This window comes from Macrobrachium rosenbergii, chromosome 37 (genome assembly GCF_040412425.1).
Source record: "Macrobrachium rosenbergii isolate ZJJX-2024 chromosome 37, ASM4041242v1, whole genome shotgun sequence".
NCBI classification, from domain to species: domain Eukaryota; kingdom Metazoa; phylum Arthropoda; class Malacostraca; order Decapoda; family Palaemonidae; genus Macrobrachium; species Macrobrachium rosenbergii.
The window spans coordinates 156048-176334 of NC_089777.1; the positions used below are offsets into that span (position 1 = coordinate 156048).

Sequence of the window (20287 nt, forward strand, 5' to 3'; positions counted from 1 at the left end):
GAAACAAACCTACCACCATGAATGAACCACTCTATCTAAAAGAGATAAATCTCTGGCAGAAGCAGACATCCACACCAAAGAACAGTACTCAAGTACTTCTTCTTCTTCTTTTAACATGCTTTTTTCCCATTTTTGTATGGGGTAAGCACGATGCCTTCTTTGAAGGACTTTTGATTTGGCTTTACAGACCTGTAGTCTCGATCGGCTGCCTTGCCTGACATCACTTAGACCAAGCAACCTGAAGTAGCCAATGTATCATACCAAAATCAATTGGAAAGTTCTTCCCAGCAAGGTTGTTGCCAAGGTTAGTACGAAGTTGCCTAGAAAATGAGATGTTTGTTATGTTTTTAGAAGGTGTTGTAGTGGCTTTGTTTTGTGTGTGTATTTAGTGTGTATTTAGTCTGTAACACCCATTTGCTTTTTAAGCAAACCTATCCATTGATTACATATATAAACCGGGATGTCTACACAGATAGCAAAGTGTCTGCCTCTCTGATCAGTCGGCTCTTCAAGTTTGAACCAAGCGCCACAGACCATCTTTATCGGCTGCTGCTGTAACCACTGAGCCATGAGGCTCTACAATAATCAAGTACAGGAAGTAGAAAAGACCTAAAATAGGTTGCACTGATTTTATCACTGCTATAAATATATGAGGCCTCACGAACAATATCTAACTTTTGTGCGACATTTTCTAAAACTTTCATTAGATGTTTCTCAAAAGTTAGATGAGTCAAAAGTTACACCTAGAATAGTTAAAAGCATCAGAGTCATCCAGCAACGTTCCATCCACCTGAAGGGTAGGATGGGGTGGGAAATCTGTACGAAATCTGCTTATCAACAGTTTTCTTTTTACTGGAGTTCAGCCTCATACCCCCCTGGTTACACCATTCGCTGATCCAGTCCATGTCCTGAGTGAGGCTGAAGGCAGCTTCATTCTTCATAAGTGGAGACTTTACTGCACCCACAAGTGTTGGAACATCAGCGTACTGAACAATCTTGTTTTCGAGCCAACAACCGTATTACTTGTATACAGGCAGTCCCCGGTTATCGGCGGGGTTCCATTCCCGACAGCGTGACGATTAACTGAAAATCGCCGACAACCGAAAATCGGCGATAATAACGCCAGTATCCGGTTATCGGCGTCGGGGTCCAGTTATCAGTGCCGCCAACAACCATGGATCAGCACCAATAACCAGAGATCAGCGCCGATAAACAGGAATCGGTATTGAAAATTCGGTTATCATCGTCAATAGACAAGCGCCGTAAAATCGAATCGCCAATAACCAGGGACTGCCTGTATATACTAAAAATAACAGTGGACCAAGAACACTGCCCTGTGGAACCCCAGATACAATAGGTCTTGGTTCACCAAAGATTCTGTCCACAGCAACTCGGTGCTGCTGCTTGTAAGGAAATCTTGAAGTAATCCTAAAACATAACCACCCACTCCAAGATTCTGAAGTTTATAAATAAGCGCCTTGTGATTTACTAAAATCTATCTGAACTACTCTGCACTCAAAACCCTTATCAAGGTTCCCTTGCAAATGGCATGTCAGTCTAAAAGAATACTGCAGGTACCTAACTGCTTCCTGTATGCATATTGACCATCAGCTAGCAATCCTTTAGATTCTAAATACTTATATAGTGGCTCAAAATTAAATTTTTCAGCTATGAGCTACAAAAGTTGGTTCCAGGGTATGGTATGGGCTATATGTATATCAACATTAACCCTTACAGGCCAGGCTAAAATATACATTAAGAACACTTTTAAACCAAGAAAACTTTAAGGTTAGCCAATTAAAAAAAAAATCAATGGAAAGAGGAAGATATGCAAATGCACATAGTATAAGAGAGAAAATTCTAGAAAATTTCCTGTACCTTCCACAGAAAGTTGAAAGAGAATATTTCCAACCCTGAGCTTGTTTTCAGAGTTACAGTTACAGCTGTCGTACTATTATACATGATAAAAACTAAAGCTAGCAACAATCCCAGAGCATCTTTATGGGAAAATATATTCAAGATGCATTGCAATGGGGAGACGTAGTGCCTTACCTCGTGACATCCTATGGGAGACTGTTCTTCAGATTCCTTCCTCATATCACCAGCTGTGGTGTGTGTGTTGCCATAAGACATTTATGGCTGATTCAAGTGACATGCAAATTTTTCCCGCAAAATTCATTCAAACAGCATGGCGTAAAATATAAATTCCCACCTGAACCAGGCTGGATTGAATGCCAAGACCTATTATTATGCCTCACATTATCACAACCGGACACAAAGGGTTAATTAACTGAACCTTCAACCTGCCCAGTTTACAGCTGTGTGCAACTGTATATATAAATAACTTTTTAAACTCGACGACCACCACATTCAGCATATTGCAAACACAAAAATCCTTAAAATAGCTATACATCAAAAGTGAGAGAGAAAAATTTTGTACAGCTTTTATCTATTACCTTGCAATACTCGAAAAACACTTCCAGCCGTTCACTTTGGGTCTTCTCAATGTCATTAGATACCGTAAGATTTTTCACTCCCGATGTCAAAGTTTCCTGCCTCTCCTTTACTGCCTGATCACTGGTATCAATACACCAATTGTCATCCTGAAATAAAGAGCAAACATCCATTACCATCATTTTATCAATTGCAGACATATAAATTTGAACAAATCTTAGGAAAAGCTCACACAAAACTACACCAGCCAAAAGAGTGGAAAGCACAATATTCTCTATTCTCTCTCTCATCACGTGTACATACGTGTGTATAATATTTTCTGATTGTTGCCTGTTTTGCCTTTTCATATCTTAGTCCTGTGTTATTTTGTAATTTTAACATCAAGTCTTTTGGCAGTCTCCAGTTTCCTCCTCACTGGCCAGGGCCCTACGATTCTTTACCTGTTATTACCATTTTGTTTTCTCTTTTTATGGCTTAGCGATGCTTATGCCCCACCCGCTGATGAGGATTCCTCTCATGCTTCCTCACAGTAAAACGACAGTATGTTTCTGAGCCATATATCAAGGGGTTGCTGATTTGCCTGTTGTTGCTGCTGATGTTGTCATTACTAGACATTTTTGGGATTACCTGCCCTCAGGAGATTGCAGCTGTGTGGATCTGTCCTTCCTTGCCTCTAGAAGGATTCTTTAATTATTCATCCTCACCTCTGGCTCTGTGCTCGCCAGAGGGACCAGTTATTTCTTTTACTTGTTGTGGGCATCAGCTTGACAAGACCACGGCATTTGGGATCTACTATAGCCTGTCTCGGCCCTATAATCATATATATACAGTATGTCTATATGTGTGTGTTTATATGTGTGTATATATATATATATATATATATATATATATATATATATATATATATATATATATATATATATATATATATATGTGTATATATATATATATGTATATATATATATAATATATATATATATATAAATGCTAAAATATATATATATATATATATTATATATGTATATATATATTATGGCTATATAGATATATATATATATATATATATATATATATATATATATATATATATATATATATATATATATATATATATATATATATATATACTTCATTATATATATATATATATATATTATATATATATAAAACATTTTTATCACAAATTGATTTATATACAATCATGGATTTACAAATTAACTTTTAATATCAAATCCACGCTGTCTCAGGAATATCATTTAAAAGTTACAATTTTTTCACCCTAAGGGGAATTTATAAGTGATAAATGGACAGGCTCTGCTGTCTCAGTCCCACAACACATATGCACATTTTTAGCAACTCTTTCTATATGTATATGTATATGTATGTATATGTAATATATATATTTATATATATATATATATATACAATATATATATATATATATATTAATATATATATATATATATAGGTATATACATACAGATATATATATATATATATATATATATATATATAACTATATATATATATATATATATCCAAGTCTCAGTCCCACAAACACATATGTTGTCCAGCAACTCTAAGATATATATAATATATATATATATATATATATATATATATATATATATATATATATATATATATATATATATATAGATATATATATAAACATATAATATATATATATATATAATATATTATATAATATATATATTATATGTATATATAAATGATATGTATATATATATATGCCTATATATATATATATATGTATATATGTATATATGTATATATGTTTATTCAAGATAATATTAAATTTGTATATATTTATATTATATTATTATTATATATTATATTATTTTATTATTATTATATATTATGTTAATGTTGTATAATATTATGTACATATATAATATAATATATATATAAATTATATAAATTATTTCTATATCATATAATATATATATATATATATATATATATGTATAATATATATATTTCTGATTCACATCAGGATCTAAAAGAGGTCTCTCAACTGAAGGCAAGAGTGCTGCCCACTAGGCAATTACAACTCATAAAAGAAGTTGGAACCTGAGTGTACTGTATATGTACACAAATAGTACATTTTTACATTCCAAAATTCCCTGAATCATGTGGCCACACCATCTTTGCAGGGTTAAAGATAATACAAATTTTTGGTTTTTGAAAAAATTGTATTAGTATGATATTAGTTTTTATAATCTTTCATACATTCTTTGGTATAAATTACAGTACTGTACACCTGTATTACAGTATAAAAAATTGTATTTTACTCTTGTACAGGAATATTTACATTTTCTTTAATACAAAAACCATCATCTACTTATGTAACCCAAAACACCTTTCTGAGAAGAGATTCCTTGGAATAAGACTAGACTCAAAAAAAATTCCATGTAAATATTAGACAAAAGTGGCGAAAGAGGGTTCCCATAGCTGTACCAAATATTTGTTCAAAAAAATTACCACTGAAAGTGAATTTACAAGTTTTTATACAAAGGGATATCAAATTAACAATAACATTGGTAGGTAATTCTAGATTATACCAGTCCAAATGTTGTGATGAATACTGAAGTAAGTCATCAATAGGAACTTTAGTAAATAAAGATATCACATCAAAACTGGTTAATCCATCAGTACTGGATAATTTAATATGGCAAAGTCTAGTCTACAGAAATCAACAGTTTTGTCTTCATTGAAGCTACTTCCACCAGGAATGTTGATCTCCACCCTGTATTATCCCTTGATCCTTTGTCCCTGTCATTTTTGTTTAAAGAACATGCTGCCCAGATTATCCAAACATACATACATACTCGTATACATATATATTATACAATTACTAAAAGGACCTCATTCAAACTGGATGGTATACTATCTAATGGAGTATTTATTCAGAATAAGCGTGATCAGTCGATGCATCTCCTTCGTTTGGGTAGAAAAAAAAGTGTATCTTAAGTTTAACCAGACAACTGAGCTGATCAACAGCTCTCCTAGAGAGGGCTGGCCCCAAGGATTAGATTTATTTTACTTGGCTAAGAACCAATTGGTTACCTAGCAACGGGACCTACAGCTTATTGTGGAATCCGAACCACATTATAGCGAGAAATTAAAATAAATTCCTCTAATTTTTCATTGGCCGGTTGGAGAATCGAATGTGGGGCTAGCAGAGTGCTAGCAGAGAATGGAACCCACCATCCAACGAGGAACTTGTTAGGGTAGAAGAGAGACTAGGAAGTTCGTTATGCATAAAAGGCGAAAGCCTTTCTGAGGGGGGGGCTAGTACTTTGAGCCTTAGGGACTTAGTTATAAGGTCTCTTTTCCGTGTGACCCTTTATTAGCTTAAGACTTGCTTTCAGATGTGACCTGCTTGCGCACGAACGAACGCACTAGAAGATGTCTTCAAACCACGAGGCGAGGCAAGAAACAGCAGAGACGCACTCAGAACGCCGGCACGAGAGGACGTAAAAAACCTTCTCTCTTTCCTTTGTGTGGTAGTGAACAAGCGCCAGCGACCCAGTTTGTCTTGCAAAGAGCTCATGCAACAGCATCAGATATGTCTGAGTAGCAGTCTACTGCCAGTACAATTCTTTCTCTCATAGTAAATTTCTCCCCAATTCCTAATTTTGAACTTTTCCATTCTCCTTCAAGCTACCCCTTGTTTTGAGATTGACGACACAGCCCATGCTCTCTCTCCCCAGTGCCAGTACAAGTTTCCGTGATCTGACAGTCTACTTCATATCACCGAAACTTCCTCCATTGTGTTAAATAAGGGCTACTAATATTAAGCACTCAAGTGATTGAATTCTCCCTAGTGCTTAGGTTTCATGTGATAACTTTCCAGCGCATGCAATTACTAAGCCTGGCTCTTCATTTCAGGAATCCTGCTTTGTACCTCAGTCAACCAAGCCTTGTAATTTAGTCCCCTAGAAAACTGCCATAGAGTACATCCAAGAAAGTCTAGTTACCTGCCCGTTGCAAGAAAGCCCCCTCAGCAGGTTAAATTACGCCTTATTACAGTGTCAAGTTAATGACGTGCTATTGACGTCCTTGTGAATTTGATTCTTGCGTCATTCTCACTTTTGTTGTTTTTTCAATTCCCAGTGTCATTTCATTGCTTCATGTGTAAATAAATTCATTGTAACATAAATAAATCCCTCATTTCCCATGGCAACTTTCTAACATTTGATCAAATTGGGTAAAATAAGGTACGTGAAAAACCTCTTCCCTGCATGTTGTTTAAACTCTGGTATTTTCCTTTGGCCCAACTGGCAGTATCTAAATTAAAATAAACCCCTTCCTTCCTCCATGGACCCCTGTTTTTAAGTATGTGGGTGTGTGTGTGTATAAATTGTATATATATATATATATATATATATATATATATATATATATATATATATATATATATATATATATATATATATTATATATTATATATTATATATTATATATGTAATATGTATATGTATGTATATATATATATATGTATATATATATATATATATGTATATATATATATATATATATATATATATATATATATATATATATATATATATATATATAATTTATATATATATATATATATATATATATATATATATATATATATATATATATAATATATATATATATATATATATATATATATATATATATATATATATATATATATATATATATATATTATAAATATTCTGCTGTTCGCCCTCTATGCAGTTTTATTGTAGAGAAAATACACGAACAACGACAGGGAGACGTCTTTGTCCGAGCAGGGTAGGCCCGGCACTTCAAAAAATTAACGTCCGTAGCAGGACTAGGTAGCATTAGGGGCCTAAACCCATAGGGAAAGTTTCACCAAGTAACCTCTATTGACGGTGGTCTTAAGCTTCCTTGTCCCTGTTCTATGTTTGGAAAATGTTTTGACAAAATTGCAGACCTGAGGCATAAAGCCATACCAGGGCACTCCCAGCCGCCTTGGTTTGACCGAAGATGGAGCAGAGAGAAATTAGCGTGCATGCGAGAGACATGCGTCTTGTACTGCCGTCCCTTTGACTGTTTTTTCCTTGCTATTAATGAATTGGGAAGACTGCTAGTATCAAGATTTCCGATCATCCATTGTATGCGCAAACAACTTTCGTCCAGGGTAAGTCTGAATTTTTGGCAAAGTTTTGCCGATTTGCTAGTATCTCTTTCTGTATTTCCAGTTCCTTTGTTTTCCCCCTTCACCACCATCTAGATAACCTAGGTATCCAAGTTACCTTTATGAAGTCTAGATTAAGAATAATTTATATTGATTAGCGACATTCAACTATTCCTGTGAAGGAACTAGGAATTAGGGAAGGTTAAATAAGTAATTTACAGCATTTAGGCAGCCTTGTGTCTCGATCCCATTGCTCGTAAGAGGAATAGTCTTTTACCAGTGCTACTGCTTACGATAATCCGTTGTTAAAAATCTGACTGAAGCGAAGGGAAAATTGGCTGCGTCCAAAGTTGGGTGATTGTTCAGTTAATTTCCTAGCTAACTATATATTCTTTGTGTCAGCGTTTTCTTCTCGACTGGCAACCTTATTCCATTAATAAACATCTGTTTGAGGTTAATTTGAGCTTCAACTGACATGTTACGTGTGTCCTTGGCACTCAGGGCCTAATAAATTACATTAATCAAGTAATAAACTCATCAGACAAGCCCCCACACGTAACAATATGTATATATGATATATAACTGAATTACGAAAATATGGAAAGTGATGGATATATAGAGATAAAATCAACAAAGGAAACGGAAACACTGGAGTGCTGTGAGGCCTTTCAACTCTTTCGTCCTTTACTTAGTAATAAATATATAATATATATTACATATATATATATGTATATATATAATATAGATATATCTATGTACATATTTACATATATATATATATATGTATATATAAATGTGTGTATATATATATATATATATATATATATATATATATATATATATATATATATATATATATATATATATATATATATATATATATATATATATATATATATATATATATATATATATATATATATATATATAATATATATATATATATAAATATATTATATATATATATATTATATATATATATATATATATATATATATATATATACATATATATATATATATATATATATATATATATATATATATATATATATATATATATATATATATATATATATATATATATATATATATATATATATATATATATATATATATATATATATAATATATATATATATATATATATATATATATATATATATAATATATATATATATATATATATATATATAATATATATATATATATATATACATACATATATACATATACAGGTTGACCATCACTAATCCGGCAATCAGTAGTCCGAACAATCAGTAATCGGAACAATCAGTAGTCACAAATTTCGGCTAGAGTAATTTCAAATGCTTTCCGCACTAATTTTCAAATTTGCCGGGTTGCTGCGCTAACTCGCTCGCCGGCCGCTTCGATTTAGTGGCGCAGTGTGCTGCATCAACAAACTGGTAGCTTTGCCTACATTATACTGAACTCTATTCACATATTAACAGTATTATACAAACATCTTTTTCATGGATCTTTTAAAAAGTTATGCATTACTACATTGTTTCCTATTACATATATTCTCATACTGCTCTTGTATTATAAATTGCGATCAATGTTTTGTTTTGGAAATTGATATCGCGGTGTTTGTTTCGCCGCATTTAACTAAGTTCAAAGCGCTTTTCTTGCTTCTAGTTAGCGTAAATGAATATGGATACTTTATCTATTTGGGACACGAATATTTTTTGTTACACGAAGTGTTTTTAAGTCGAAATATAACTTAAATATGTCTCGTTGTGAAATTAATTTAGCTATTTTTTCGTTAATGTATGACGTTCGCGGGAATCGCGGCTGAACATTTTGGGGGCATTTGTTTTGTGTAAAAAAAAATCAAGATTCCGTTTGCTATTTTCTCTTGATTTCATCATAATACAAGCTTTATGTATTCATCTTTTATCGGTGTGAAAACAGTAGTAATTTGTATTCTTTCATGCCCAGTAGTTTTGATTAAAATACATTCTCTCCAGTTTTATTTACGGTCGAGTTTCATCCACGTTGCCGATGCACGATAATTTATAGTCATTAGCAGCTTGAACATTGTTTTCTCAGCCTCAGCTACAACTTACAGCTTAAAGTTACTTTAGCAGTATATTTCCCTACCAATCTTTTCTCCAAAGTGAATAAGGGTATAGTGTAAAAAATATATCACTCCCATTGTACAGTATTTAACGTCATTTGTAACATAACTACCGTAATTGTGTATTACCGTACGGTGGTTGAAAAACAAGCAAAACAGTTGTTATCCGATACGATTATTAGCAAAACAACTGTTTCCCGTTTGGTTGTTTATGGCTGTACGCATTTACGCAAGAGTATAACGTTACTAACAATACTTTTATCATTCTCTTTTACTTTTTTAACTAGCAGATGGAATAAAGAGATGAGGAAAAGAAGTTTTTCTATTGTAAGTTGGTCTCTCTCGCTGCCTGATTGTACCTGCTGCCTGCACGAAATAAAAAAATATTTCCTAAATATTTTCATGCCGGTATTAATTGCTAACCCCATCGTAAACTAGAAATATCTTAAGTCGAATTATCGTAACTCGAGCACTACCTGTATTTGATAATTGTCTTTTGATTATTAACCAACTTGCACTGATTTATGGGATTTTTTAATTCCAAGATGAGGTGCTTAGCTACTGGGTTTCATGTATTCTAGCCTAATAAATGGCTGATCCGGCAAAATGGCTAATCCCAACACCCTCAGGTCAGTGATGCAGGATTAGTGATGGTCATGCTATATATATATATATATATATATATATATATATATATATATATATAAATATTATATATATATATATATAAATATATATACTATATATTTATATATATATACATACATACATACATACATACATACATATTTATTATACATACATACATACATACATACATACATACATACATACATACATACATACATACATACATACATACATACATACAAAATACATACATACATACATACAAATTACATACATACATACATACATACATACATACATATATGAGATTATATAAAAATATATATAGATATATCGGTTATTTTTATATATATATATATATATATATATATAATATATAAATATATATAATATATATATAAGAAATATATTTATATATTATATATTTATATATTATATATTATATATTATATATTATATATTTATATATTTATATATTATATATATATATATATATATATATAATTATATAAATATATATATATATAAGAATGAATAATATATATATATATATATAAAAATATATAAAATAGGGTATATATACATATATATATATATATATATATATATATATTATATATATATATTTATATATGATATATATATATATATTTATATATATATATGTATATATATATATATATATATATATATTATATAGAAAATATATATATATATATATATATTATATATATATATATATGAATATATAAATATATATATATATATATATATATATATTATATATATATATATATATATATATATATATATTTTTTTTATATATATATATATATAATATATATATATATATATATGAATATGATATATATATATATTATATATATATATATTATATATATATATAACGCCGCTATATATATATTATATATATATATAAAATTATATATATATATATGTTGAATGTCTTTTCCTGTAATACTACAGTGTAATACAGAAAATAAGAAGGCCCATAAAACACTATTTAAGCGTTGAAACCATATATTTGGGCACTTGTTTTCTGTGCATTGTGTTCCACTGGTAGAATATGGACAGGTGGGAAAGTTACAATGGTATATATTTTCAAAAAAATGAAGGTGTGGCCTTGGGCCTCCGATGTTAAGGAGGTGGCGTTTCTTAAGAAGGGAGGAGATTGACCAAATTCCCTAGTGGTTTTGGCCTCATTAGCTCCCGTTTGGCGATGGATCTGGTCCGAAATGCGTTTCTTGGTCATCTTCTTCAAAAATGGTCTGCGAGGATTAAGGTGTCAATGAAGGGGGTGATTTCCAATGTCCTCCTGACAGGTTCATATTGTTGGTTTGATTGATGATAGCAGATTCCAGCATCTTTCTTTTATGGGGACAGCTACTCTTGAAAACCAACTCCGCACCCCCAGGTCCAGTTAATGACATGCCCTGTATTTCTAATATGTAGGAGAAATTCGAACTCTCGATGTAACGTACTAATCTTTTGTGCTCTGTTATTCTTTGCTGAGCTTGGAAAGAGCTACCCTGTCTTCTCCTACATAAATGTCATGAAATTTGTTGTGCCACGGTATCTTGGTAGAGGGAATTCTTCCCTTTTGTTATTTAGATCCTATGTTAAGCGTTGATCTACCAGAACTCGATGGATTTGGGATAATGGAAAATGAAAGGATTATCAGAACTGAGTTGCTGGGTAATCTTTTGGATGTTTTCATGCGATGAAAACATCCAAAAGGCCACCCAGCAACTCATTCTGATAATCCTTTCATTTTCCATTATCCCAATCCAAGACGGGAGTTCGCTTAACGATATAAAAACAAAAGAAGAAGCCGAAGGAATTAGAAGATACCGTGAATGAAAGTTAAGTTTTGACATTTATTATGTTCAGACAGGTAGATCGCCGCCTTGGAGAACACAAAGGATCAGTATGGAAAGCTGCGAGAGTTGCTAAATTTAGATTACTATTAGAAATAATCAGGGCATGTCATTAATTGGAAAAGATGGGGAGTTGGTTTGGAAAAGAGAACTAGAAATGAATCCGCATAAAAGAAAGATGCTGGAAGATATAGTGCTGAATCAAAACCATTTACTATGAACCTGGTTGTGAGAGATGATGATGACAAGAGAAACTCATTGACACCAAATTAATTCGGAATTTTAAGAAGATGACCAAAAACGCGAATTAAAGATCCATCGGAAACAAACGGGAAGAGGAGGCCAAAAACCACTATTTGGTCAATCATCCCTTCTTAGAGAAACGCCACTGTTACCTTAAACATCGGAGTTGTGAAACAGGCCACACCTTCTGTATTAAGATATCAGTAAGAAAGGCTATTGTAACAATCCAGATAATGTCCTTTGTTATACTGGAAATGGAGATGAACAGATGGACAGAAACAAGTGCCAAAATATATGGTTTCAACGTTTAATAGTGTTTTATGGGCCTCTTATTTTCATAAAATATATATATATATATGAATATATATATATTATAATTATATATATATATATATATATATATATATATATATATATATATATTATATATGTATTATATATATATATATTATATATATTATATATATAAGTATATATATATATATTATATATAGTATCATATATATATATATATACATATATATATAGAAATATATATATATATATATATATATATATATATATATATATTATATATATATATTATGTATATATATATATATATATATATATTATATATATATATTATTGTATATATATATATATATATATATATATATATATATATATATATATATATATATATATATATATATATATATATATATATATATATATATATATATATATATATATATATATATATATATATGACTGAAGAGGACCAGTTATGTGATGGGAAACGGACTAAAGCTCCCTTTTTGAGTTTTATCCCCTTTTTTGTATATTTTTGTGTCTTAAAATATACAATTTATCAATTATATTATTGTGGCTTTAATCATTATTTTCATCACAATATAGTGATGCTCCACAGTTATATATATATATATTATATATATATATATATATATATATATATATATATATATATAATATATATATAATTATATATATATACCGGTGTTTCAAAATTAGAGGCCCCCCACAGAACACCTATCTCCAAGTACATTATTTCAAGTTTCTATTAAGCTATTTTTCATTTTACATTTCTTGTATTTACAGACTGAGTGATGGAGTTAGATACAGCCGTGGCTAATGACTCGAAGGAAATCAGATAGATTGACCGAATCAGCGCTACAACCTTCAGAGAGGCCAGGGATGCTAGCACAGCCTTCATTTCACATTCCTGGATAGCTGAATACATTAAGAGAGATGAGTACTTTGTTAAAAGAAACTGGAACAGAAATCTATATGACTGTCATCACGAAAAGAGTGAGAATCTTGAGAGGCATGAAGTCCTTTCTCAGGAGTCAAAAGACATCATAGCTGAGGCAGAGGGTAGACCAAGAAAGTCTTTATGTAAATTGGCACTTGAACTAGAAACAAAAATGGGAAAGAAGAGAAGTTATAGTGCTGTATATCGTGAGTTGGTATCAAGCCATTTCATGTTATCAGCAAGCCCAACATCACTCAGCAACAGAGAGAAGACCGTGCATGGTTTTGTGGTTCATTTCTTAAAGATTGGGATGAAGCTCACTTTCTCCATGTTGCCGCATCAGATGAATTCTTCATTTACACAGTCAGGAAGCCAAATCATAAAAATGGCAACAATTGGGCTGCAAAGTTGGATGATATCAGTGATGATGTGCGCTATCACCAAGTTGTGAAATTTCCTGAATGTTTGGGAATTTTTCTGTGTTTCACAGCCAATCAGTTAATGTGGATCATCAAAGAAAAAGGACAGTCATGAAATGGCAAATACTTCAGAGAAACTGTGCTTACTGGTGGAGTATTTCCTTTCCTCAAAGATCCTGAAAATGTGTAATCTGTTGAAGTAGTCACATTTTTGCATGATAAGGCACCATGTTTCAAGACTCTTCAGACACAGGAGCTGCTTTGAAACAGTGGTATTGATATCTTCTCGTCAAGTGAATTTCCAGGTTGCTCCCCTGACCTTAATGTGTGTGAAAACATTGGTAGTATCTTAAAGGATCGTGTTGAAGTGCGCACAGTGAACTATGATGGTATACCAAGCCTCGGCGACCTAATGAAGAGAGTGACCAAGTGCTCAGGAAATGGAGTTTGAGTCTCAGCTTTTTTGCGATTTGCTGAAATCATACCCTCAAGTATGCAGGCTGTGGTGCAGGCAGATGTAGGCCACACAAAATATCAAATACTCAAGAGAGAAACTTAAATACCTGTTCTGAATTACTTTTGTTTCTGTCCATATCAATTTTAGTTCATGCTGTAGAGGGGGGGGGCTCTAATTTCGAAACACCCTGTGCATATATATATATATATATATATAATATATATATATATATATATATATATGTATATGTATTTATATTTATATAAATAAATACACACACAGAGACTTTTCACTGGAACCTAACTAACTGGCATACACGATTTTTTCACCGACACAAAATTCTTGCGTAACCCTGCAGAAGTGGTTATGTTTAATTTTTGAAGTAATTTACAAGGTTTCATGCTTTTGTGTGTGAAATCTGTATGAAAAATGCAGTTCATGCTTTTGTGTAAAATCTGTATGAAAAATGCTTCCATGCTTTTGTGTAAAATCATATGAAAAATGCATTTCATGCTTTTATGTGTAAAATCTGTATGAAAAATGCATTTCATGCTTTTATCTGTAAAATCTGTATGAAAAATGCATTTCATGCTTGTGTAAAATCTGCATGAAAAATGTATTATTTTTAATTTTGTACATGCATAAATATGATGCAAAGGTAATTTCAGCACATTCACTTAGTGTACTTTTACAAGATGTGATATCCATTTGCAAAGTTACTGCACTTTTCAAAGATGATACCCCTGCAGAAAATGCTTGTTTAATGTTTAAAGTACAATTATAAGTTTTCATGCTTTTAACTGTAATATCAATATGGAAAATTTATATTTATATTTCTGTACATAAATATCATACAAGTATTATGTCCATTTGCAAAGTCTTTGTCACAAGGACTTTACATGACCTTGAGATGAGCTTGTTCAGTCGCTCATTTGATAAAATGAATTCGTTAATGTAATATCAGAGATGTAACTAAGAGTTGTATAAGTGTCATTCTTTGAAAATTACTCTGTTCACCTCGAAGAAAAGTGCTGGTGCAATCTGTATGTGCATGTAATTTCAGCACGTTCAGTTGGTGTACTTTTACAAGATGTGATACCCTTAGTTACTGCATTTTCAAAGATGATACCCCTGTAGAAAGTGTGTTTAATTTTTAAGTTTTCATGTTTTTAGGTGTAAAATCAGAATGGAAAATTTGTATTTATATATTTAACGCATAAATACGATACAAAAGCAGTACAGTTACTTTATTACAGTGTCTCTCTCTCTCTCTCTCTCTCTCTCTCTCTCTCTCTCTCTCTCTCTCTCTCTCTCTCATTAGTAGTTAGCGCTCAAACATACTTTTACAACTTATTACTTCACTGTAAATCATTACCTGTACAGTATATAATTTTAAATAGATTGAATTTTACCTGTACTGTACTACCTTCTACCAACATTATGTACATGTTTCGATATTTTATGGAATTGTACTTTTGTTATGACTGTGACACATGACGTTTTGCCTAGTGAGCAAAGAAAATCGGGCTTTTACTCTGACAAAGAAAATGGCATCCTATGAATTAGGGGTAACATTACTATAAAAGTCATCTACTGTAAATGCGCTAATGAAACTGTGCAGTACTCAATTTTATGTCAACCATTTACTGTATTCCTTTTTAAGGGTAATAAGCTAAATTTTAAATAAATTTCCACTAACTTTAGTTCATTTAAAAGTTAGCTTAATACTTTGGGAGCATGATCAGGGTCATATTTAGTACTTAAACTCTGGAAATAAACATTTACAGTAAACCCCCCGTATTCGTGTTCTCACGGTTCACGGACTTCGCACATTCAGCGGTTTCTCTGTGGAACATATCTAGCCATCATTCGCGGAAAATTCGCCCATTCGGCGGTATTTTCACTGAGAAATATTCACTAATTACTATATTTTCATATAATTTTCATGAATAAATGCACTTTTTGTGATAAAACTATTAAAATACTCAGGTATAAGCATTTTTGAGGGTTTTTCTTGGTTTAAGCTATCAAAATGGGCAGTTCTAAGTGTTTTTAGAGGGGTTTTAAGCATTCGTTTTGACCTATTCGCGGGGGTGTGGGTACGCATCCCCGCGGTCTGAGGGGGTTTACTGTATTAGCAATTCTAAAGACCATGCCAAACTTACGTGAAAATTCACCTTGCACAAGGGGCTCCGGAACCTAACCTCACGTAATTTCGAGGTATGACTGTAATTGTATACAAATCACGCTGTGAGCAAAACGGTTAAAGCTAACAAGTTATTTTTTTCTTTGTATTTTACACTAAATTGCGATGATTTTGGTATATAACAAATTGTAAAACGATCAAAGCAACACAGAAAATATTATCACAAAATGATGCATGAATTTGCAGCAGGCGGATGTAAAAAAGTTTTTCAAAAATTTACCATAAATCGAAATATTGTGCTAGAGATTTCCCGTTTGTTGCAAAATGAAGGTAATTGATTGAATATTACTAGACTGTAAGTGTTTTGGCTTACAATTGCAGTTTTCAACCATTTGAATGATGAGTTAAAGTTGACCGGCCAAGGTCAATTTTTTTTTATTTATCGTGATTTATATGAAATTATTTCAAAATTGATAAAAGCTACAACCATGAGTTATTTTTTGTTGTATTCTACATGAAATTGCACACATTTTCATATATAAAAGTTTATGTAACGACGAATATAAAACGGTGCAAAAGGAAAAAGTTTTTTTCAAAAATTCACCATAAATCGAAATATTGTGCTAGAGACTTACAATATGTTGCAAAATGAATGTATATGATTGAATATTACTAGAATGTAAGAGTTTTAGCTTACAATTGTGTTTTTTGACCATGTTGGTCGAGTCAAAGTTGACCGAAGATTGAAATTTTGGCACTTATCGTGATTTATATGAAAATATTTCAAAACTGATAAAAGCTATAACCATGAGTTATTTTTTGTTGTATTCTACATGAAATTGCTCACAATTTCATATATAAAACTTCATGTAACAACTAATATAAAACGGTACAACCATTACGACAAAGTGACAAAAGAATTTCCGAGATGTTCGGCAGAGTTACCGTGCGGACGTAAGGAAAAAGTTTTTTTTTTTTAATTCACCATAAATCGAAATATTGTGCTAGAGACTTCCAATTTGTTGCAAAATACAGGTACATGATTGAATATTACTAGACAGTAAGAGTTTTAGCTTACAATTGTGTTTTTCGACCATTTCGGTCGAGTTGAAGTTGACCGAAGGTTGAAATTTTGGCACATCATGATTTATATGAAAATATTTCAAAACTGATAAGAGCTACAACCATGGGTTGTTTTTTGTTGTATTTTACATGAAATTGTGCACATTTTCGTATATAAAAGTTTATGTACCGACTAATATAAAGCGGTGCAAAAATTACGACAAAATGACAAAAATTTCTGAAATTTTCGGCGAGTTACCTGAGGGACGTAAGGAAAAAGGTTTTTCAAAAATTCACCATAAATTGAAATATTGTGCTAGAGACTTCCAATTTGTTGCAAAATGAAGGTAAATGATTTAATATTACTAGAATGTAAGAGTCTTAGCTTACAATTGCGTTTTTCGACCATTTTGATCGAGTCAAAGTTGACCGAAGGTTGAAATTTTTGTAGTCGGCGTCCCAACGTCCACATCGTCACCCAACAGACAATTTTTAGCAGACTTAATCACGATCTTCTGGTTTATGGGTTAAATATATCTCGGTGTGAAATTAATTTAGCTATTTTTATCGTTAATAGATGACGTTGCTGTTTGAGGCCATATTTGTTTTTTGTGTAAGAAAAAAAAAAAAAGCAAGATTCCGTTCTCCATTTTCACTTGATTTTATCATAATACAAACTTTACATATTTATCATTTATCTATGTAAAAATATCAGAAATTTGTGTTCTTTCATGCCCAATAGTTTTCATTAAAATACTCTCTCCAACTTTAATTACGGTCGAGTTTCATCCAGACTGCTGATGCACAACAATTTATAGTCATATGCAGCTTGAACATTGCTTTCTCAGCTTCAGCTACAACTTGCAGCTGAAATTTAGCAGTATATTTCCTTGCCAATCTTTTATCCATACCGAATAAGGGTATTATGTAAAAATACATCAGTCCTATTCTACTTACCATCATTTGTACTATACCTACGTTAATTGTTTACTACCGTAAGATAGTTGAAATACAAGCAAAACGGCTGTTGCTATCCGTTTTGGTTATAAGCAAAACAGCAGTTTCTCGTTCGGTTGTTTATGGCTGTACGCATTTACACAAGAGTATAACATTACTAACAATACTTTCATCATTCTCTTTTACTTTTTTAACTTGAAGATGGGATAAAAAGATGGAGAAAAAGCAATTTGTCTATTGTAATTTGGTCTCTCTCGCTGCCTGATTGTACGCTGCTGCCTGCACCCGCACGAAGTTTAAAAATATTTGATACATAATGTCGTATCATTCTTAATTGCTTACCCCATCACAAAATCAAATTATCGTAACTCGAGCACTACCTGGGTACCCGAGTATTTTAATAGTTTTATCACAAAAAGTGCATTTAGTCATGAAAATGAAATGAAAATATAGTAATTTGTGAACATTTCTCAGTGAAAAATACCGCGAATGGGCGAATTTTCAGTGAATAATGCGTATATATGCTCCACAGAGAAATCAGCGAGTAGGCGAGTCTGCAAATCATGAGACTGCGAATACAGGTGGTTTACTGTATTAAGTACACTCGCTACTCAACTTATGAACAAATTACGTTCTGGATGGCTACTCTTATCTTGAATTGTTTTAAGTTGGTTTTAAGTATGTAGTAATTAATTTTTTTAATTATTAAAACTTATGAAGGTAACTTAGAAATACGTCATGTTTGCATTCCCGAGTTAACTCGCAAGTCATAGATTACAATAGAGTATACTATTTTCACTACTTTTAAATGATGCAGCATATAAAGAATTACTTTGGATGTTAGAGGGATAAAAAGAGAAAAAATTTAGATTCATACAACATTCAAATTTTTGTATTTTTTCCATGCTTTGAAAGTTAATGAACTTCAAGAGAATTTCACATTGGAAGTTCATAAACTAAACAATGCACAACGCCGTCTACTGACAAAAATACATACTATCCGTTTCTTACGGGGAGAGGAAATGCAGAAAATGAGAATTCATTAAAGAACAAATTAAATCAGGAGGATAGAAATAAGTAGGAGTATTTTATGAGTACGAACAAATATTTCCGTGATTGTACGAATATATGGTGGATAATTATGAAAACTCGGAATAATCAGGGAAGAGGTTAAAGGAACAGATTCTACTTCCTACTGCAGCAAAAATTCTTACTAGGCAGAATACACAAGCAAAGCAAAATCTGAACTTATGGGTGGCAAAAGGGAACACTCCAAATACAATTTCAACTTGTGACCATGTCTGTTTGTATCTCTAAATGCATTTAACAAGATACCAACTTTAACACAACTCCCAATAAATATGCAATATTTATAAATGAATTTGGCAAACAGCTGTTTCTCAATTCAGTTGTTTATGTCAGTACTGTCCTTGTTATTGTTTATACCAGTGTTTTGCATGAAATACTAAGTGGTTGTAAAATAC

General features: G+C 31.6%; 1 protein-coding gene across 9 annotated transcripts in view; it reads right to left on the bottom strand.

The window, feature by feature from the left end:
- eIF5 (eukaryotic translation initiation factor 5) overlaps window positions 1–20287 on the bottom strand; it is a 228662-nt gene that overhangs the window by 52746 nt on the left and 155629 nt on the right. For all 9 annotated transcript variants that reach the window (XM_067081265.1, XM_067081260.1, XM_067081259.1 and 6 more), the window contains one exon: window positions 2457–2603. In XM_067081265.1, coding sequence (XP_066937366.1) covers window positions 2457–2603 — 147 coding nt within the window. The remainder of the gene's footprint in view (window positions 1–2456; window positions 2604–20287) is intronic.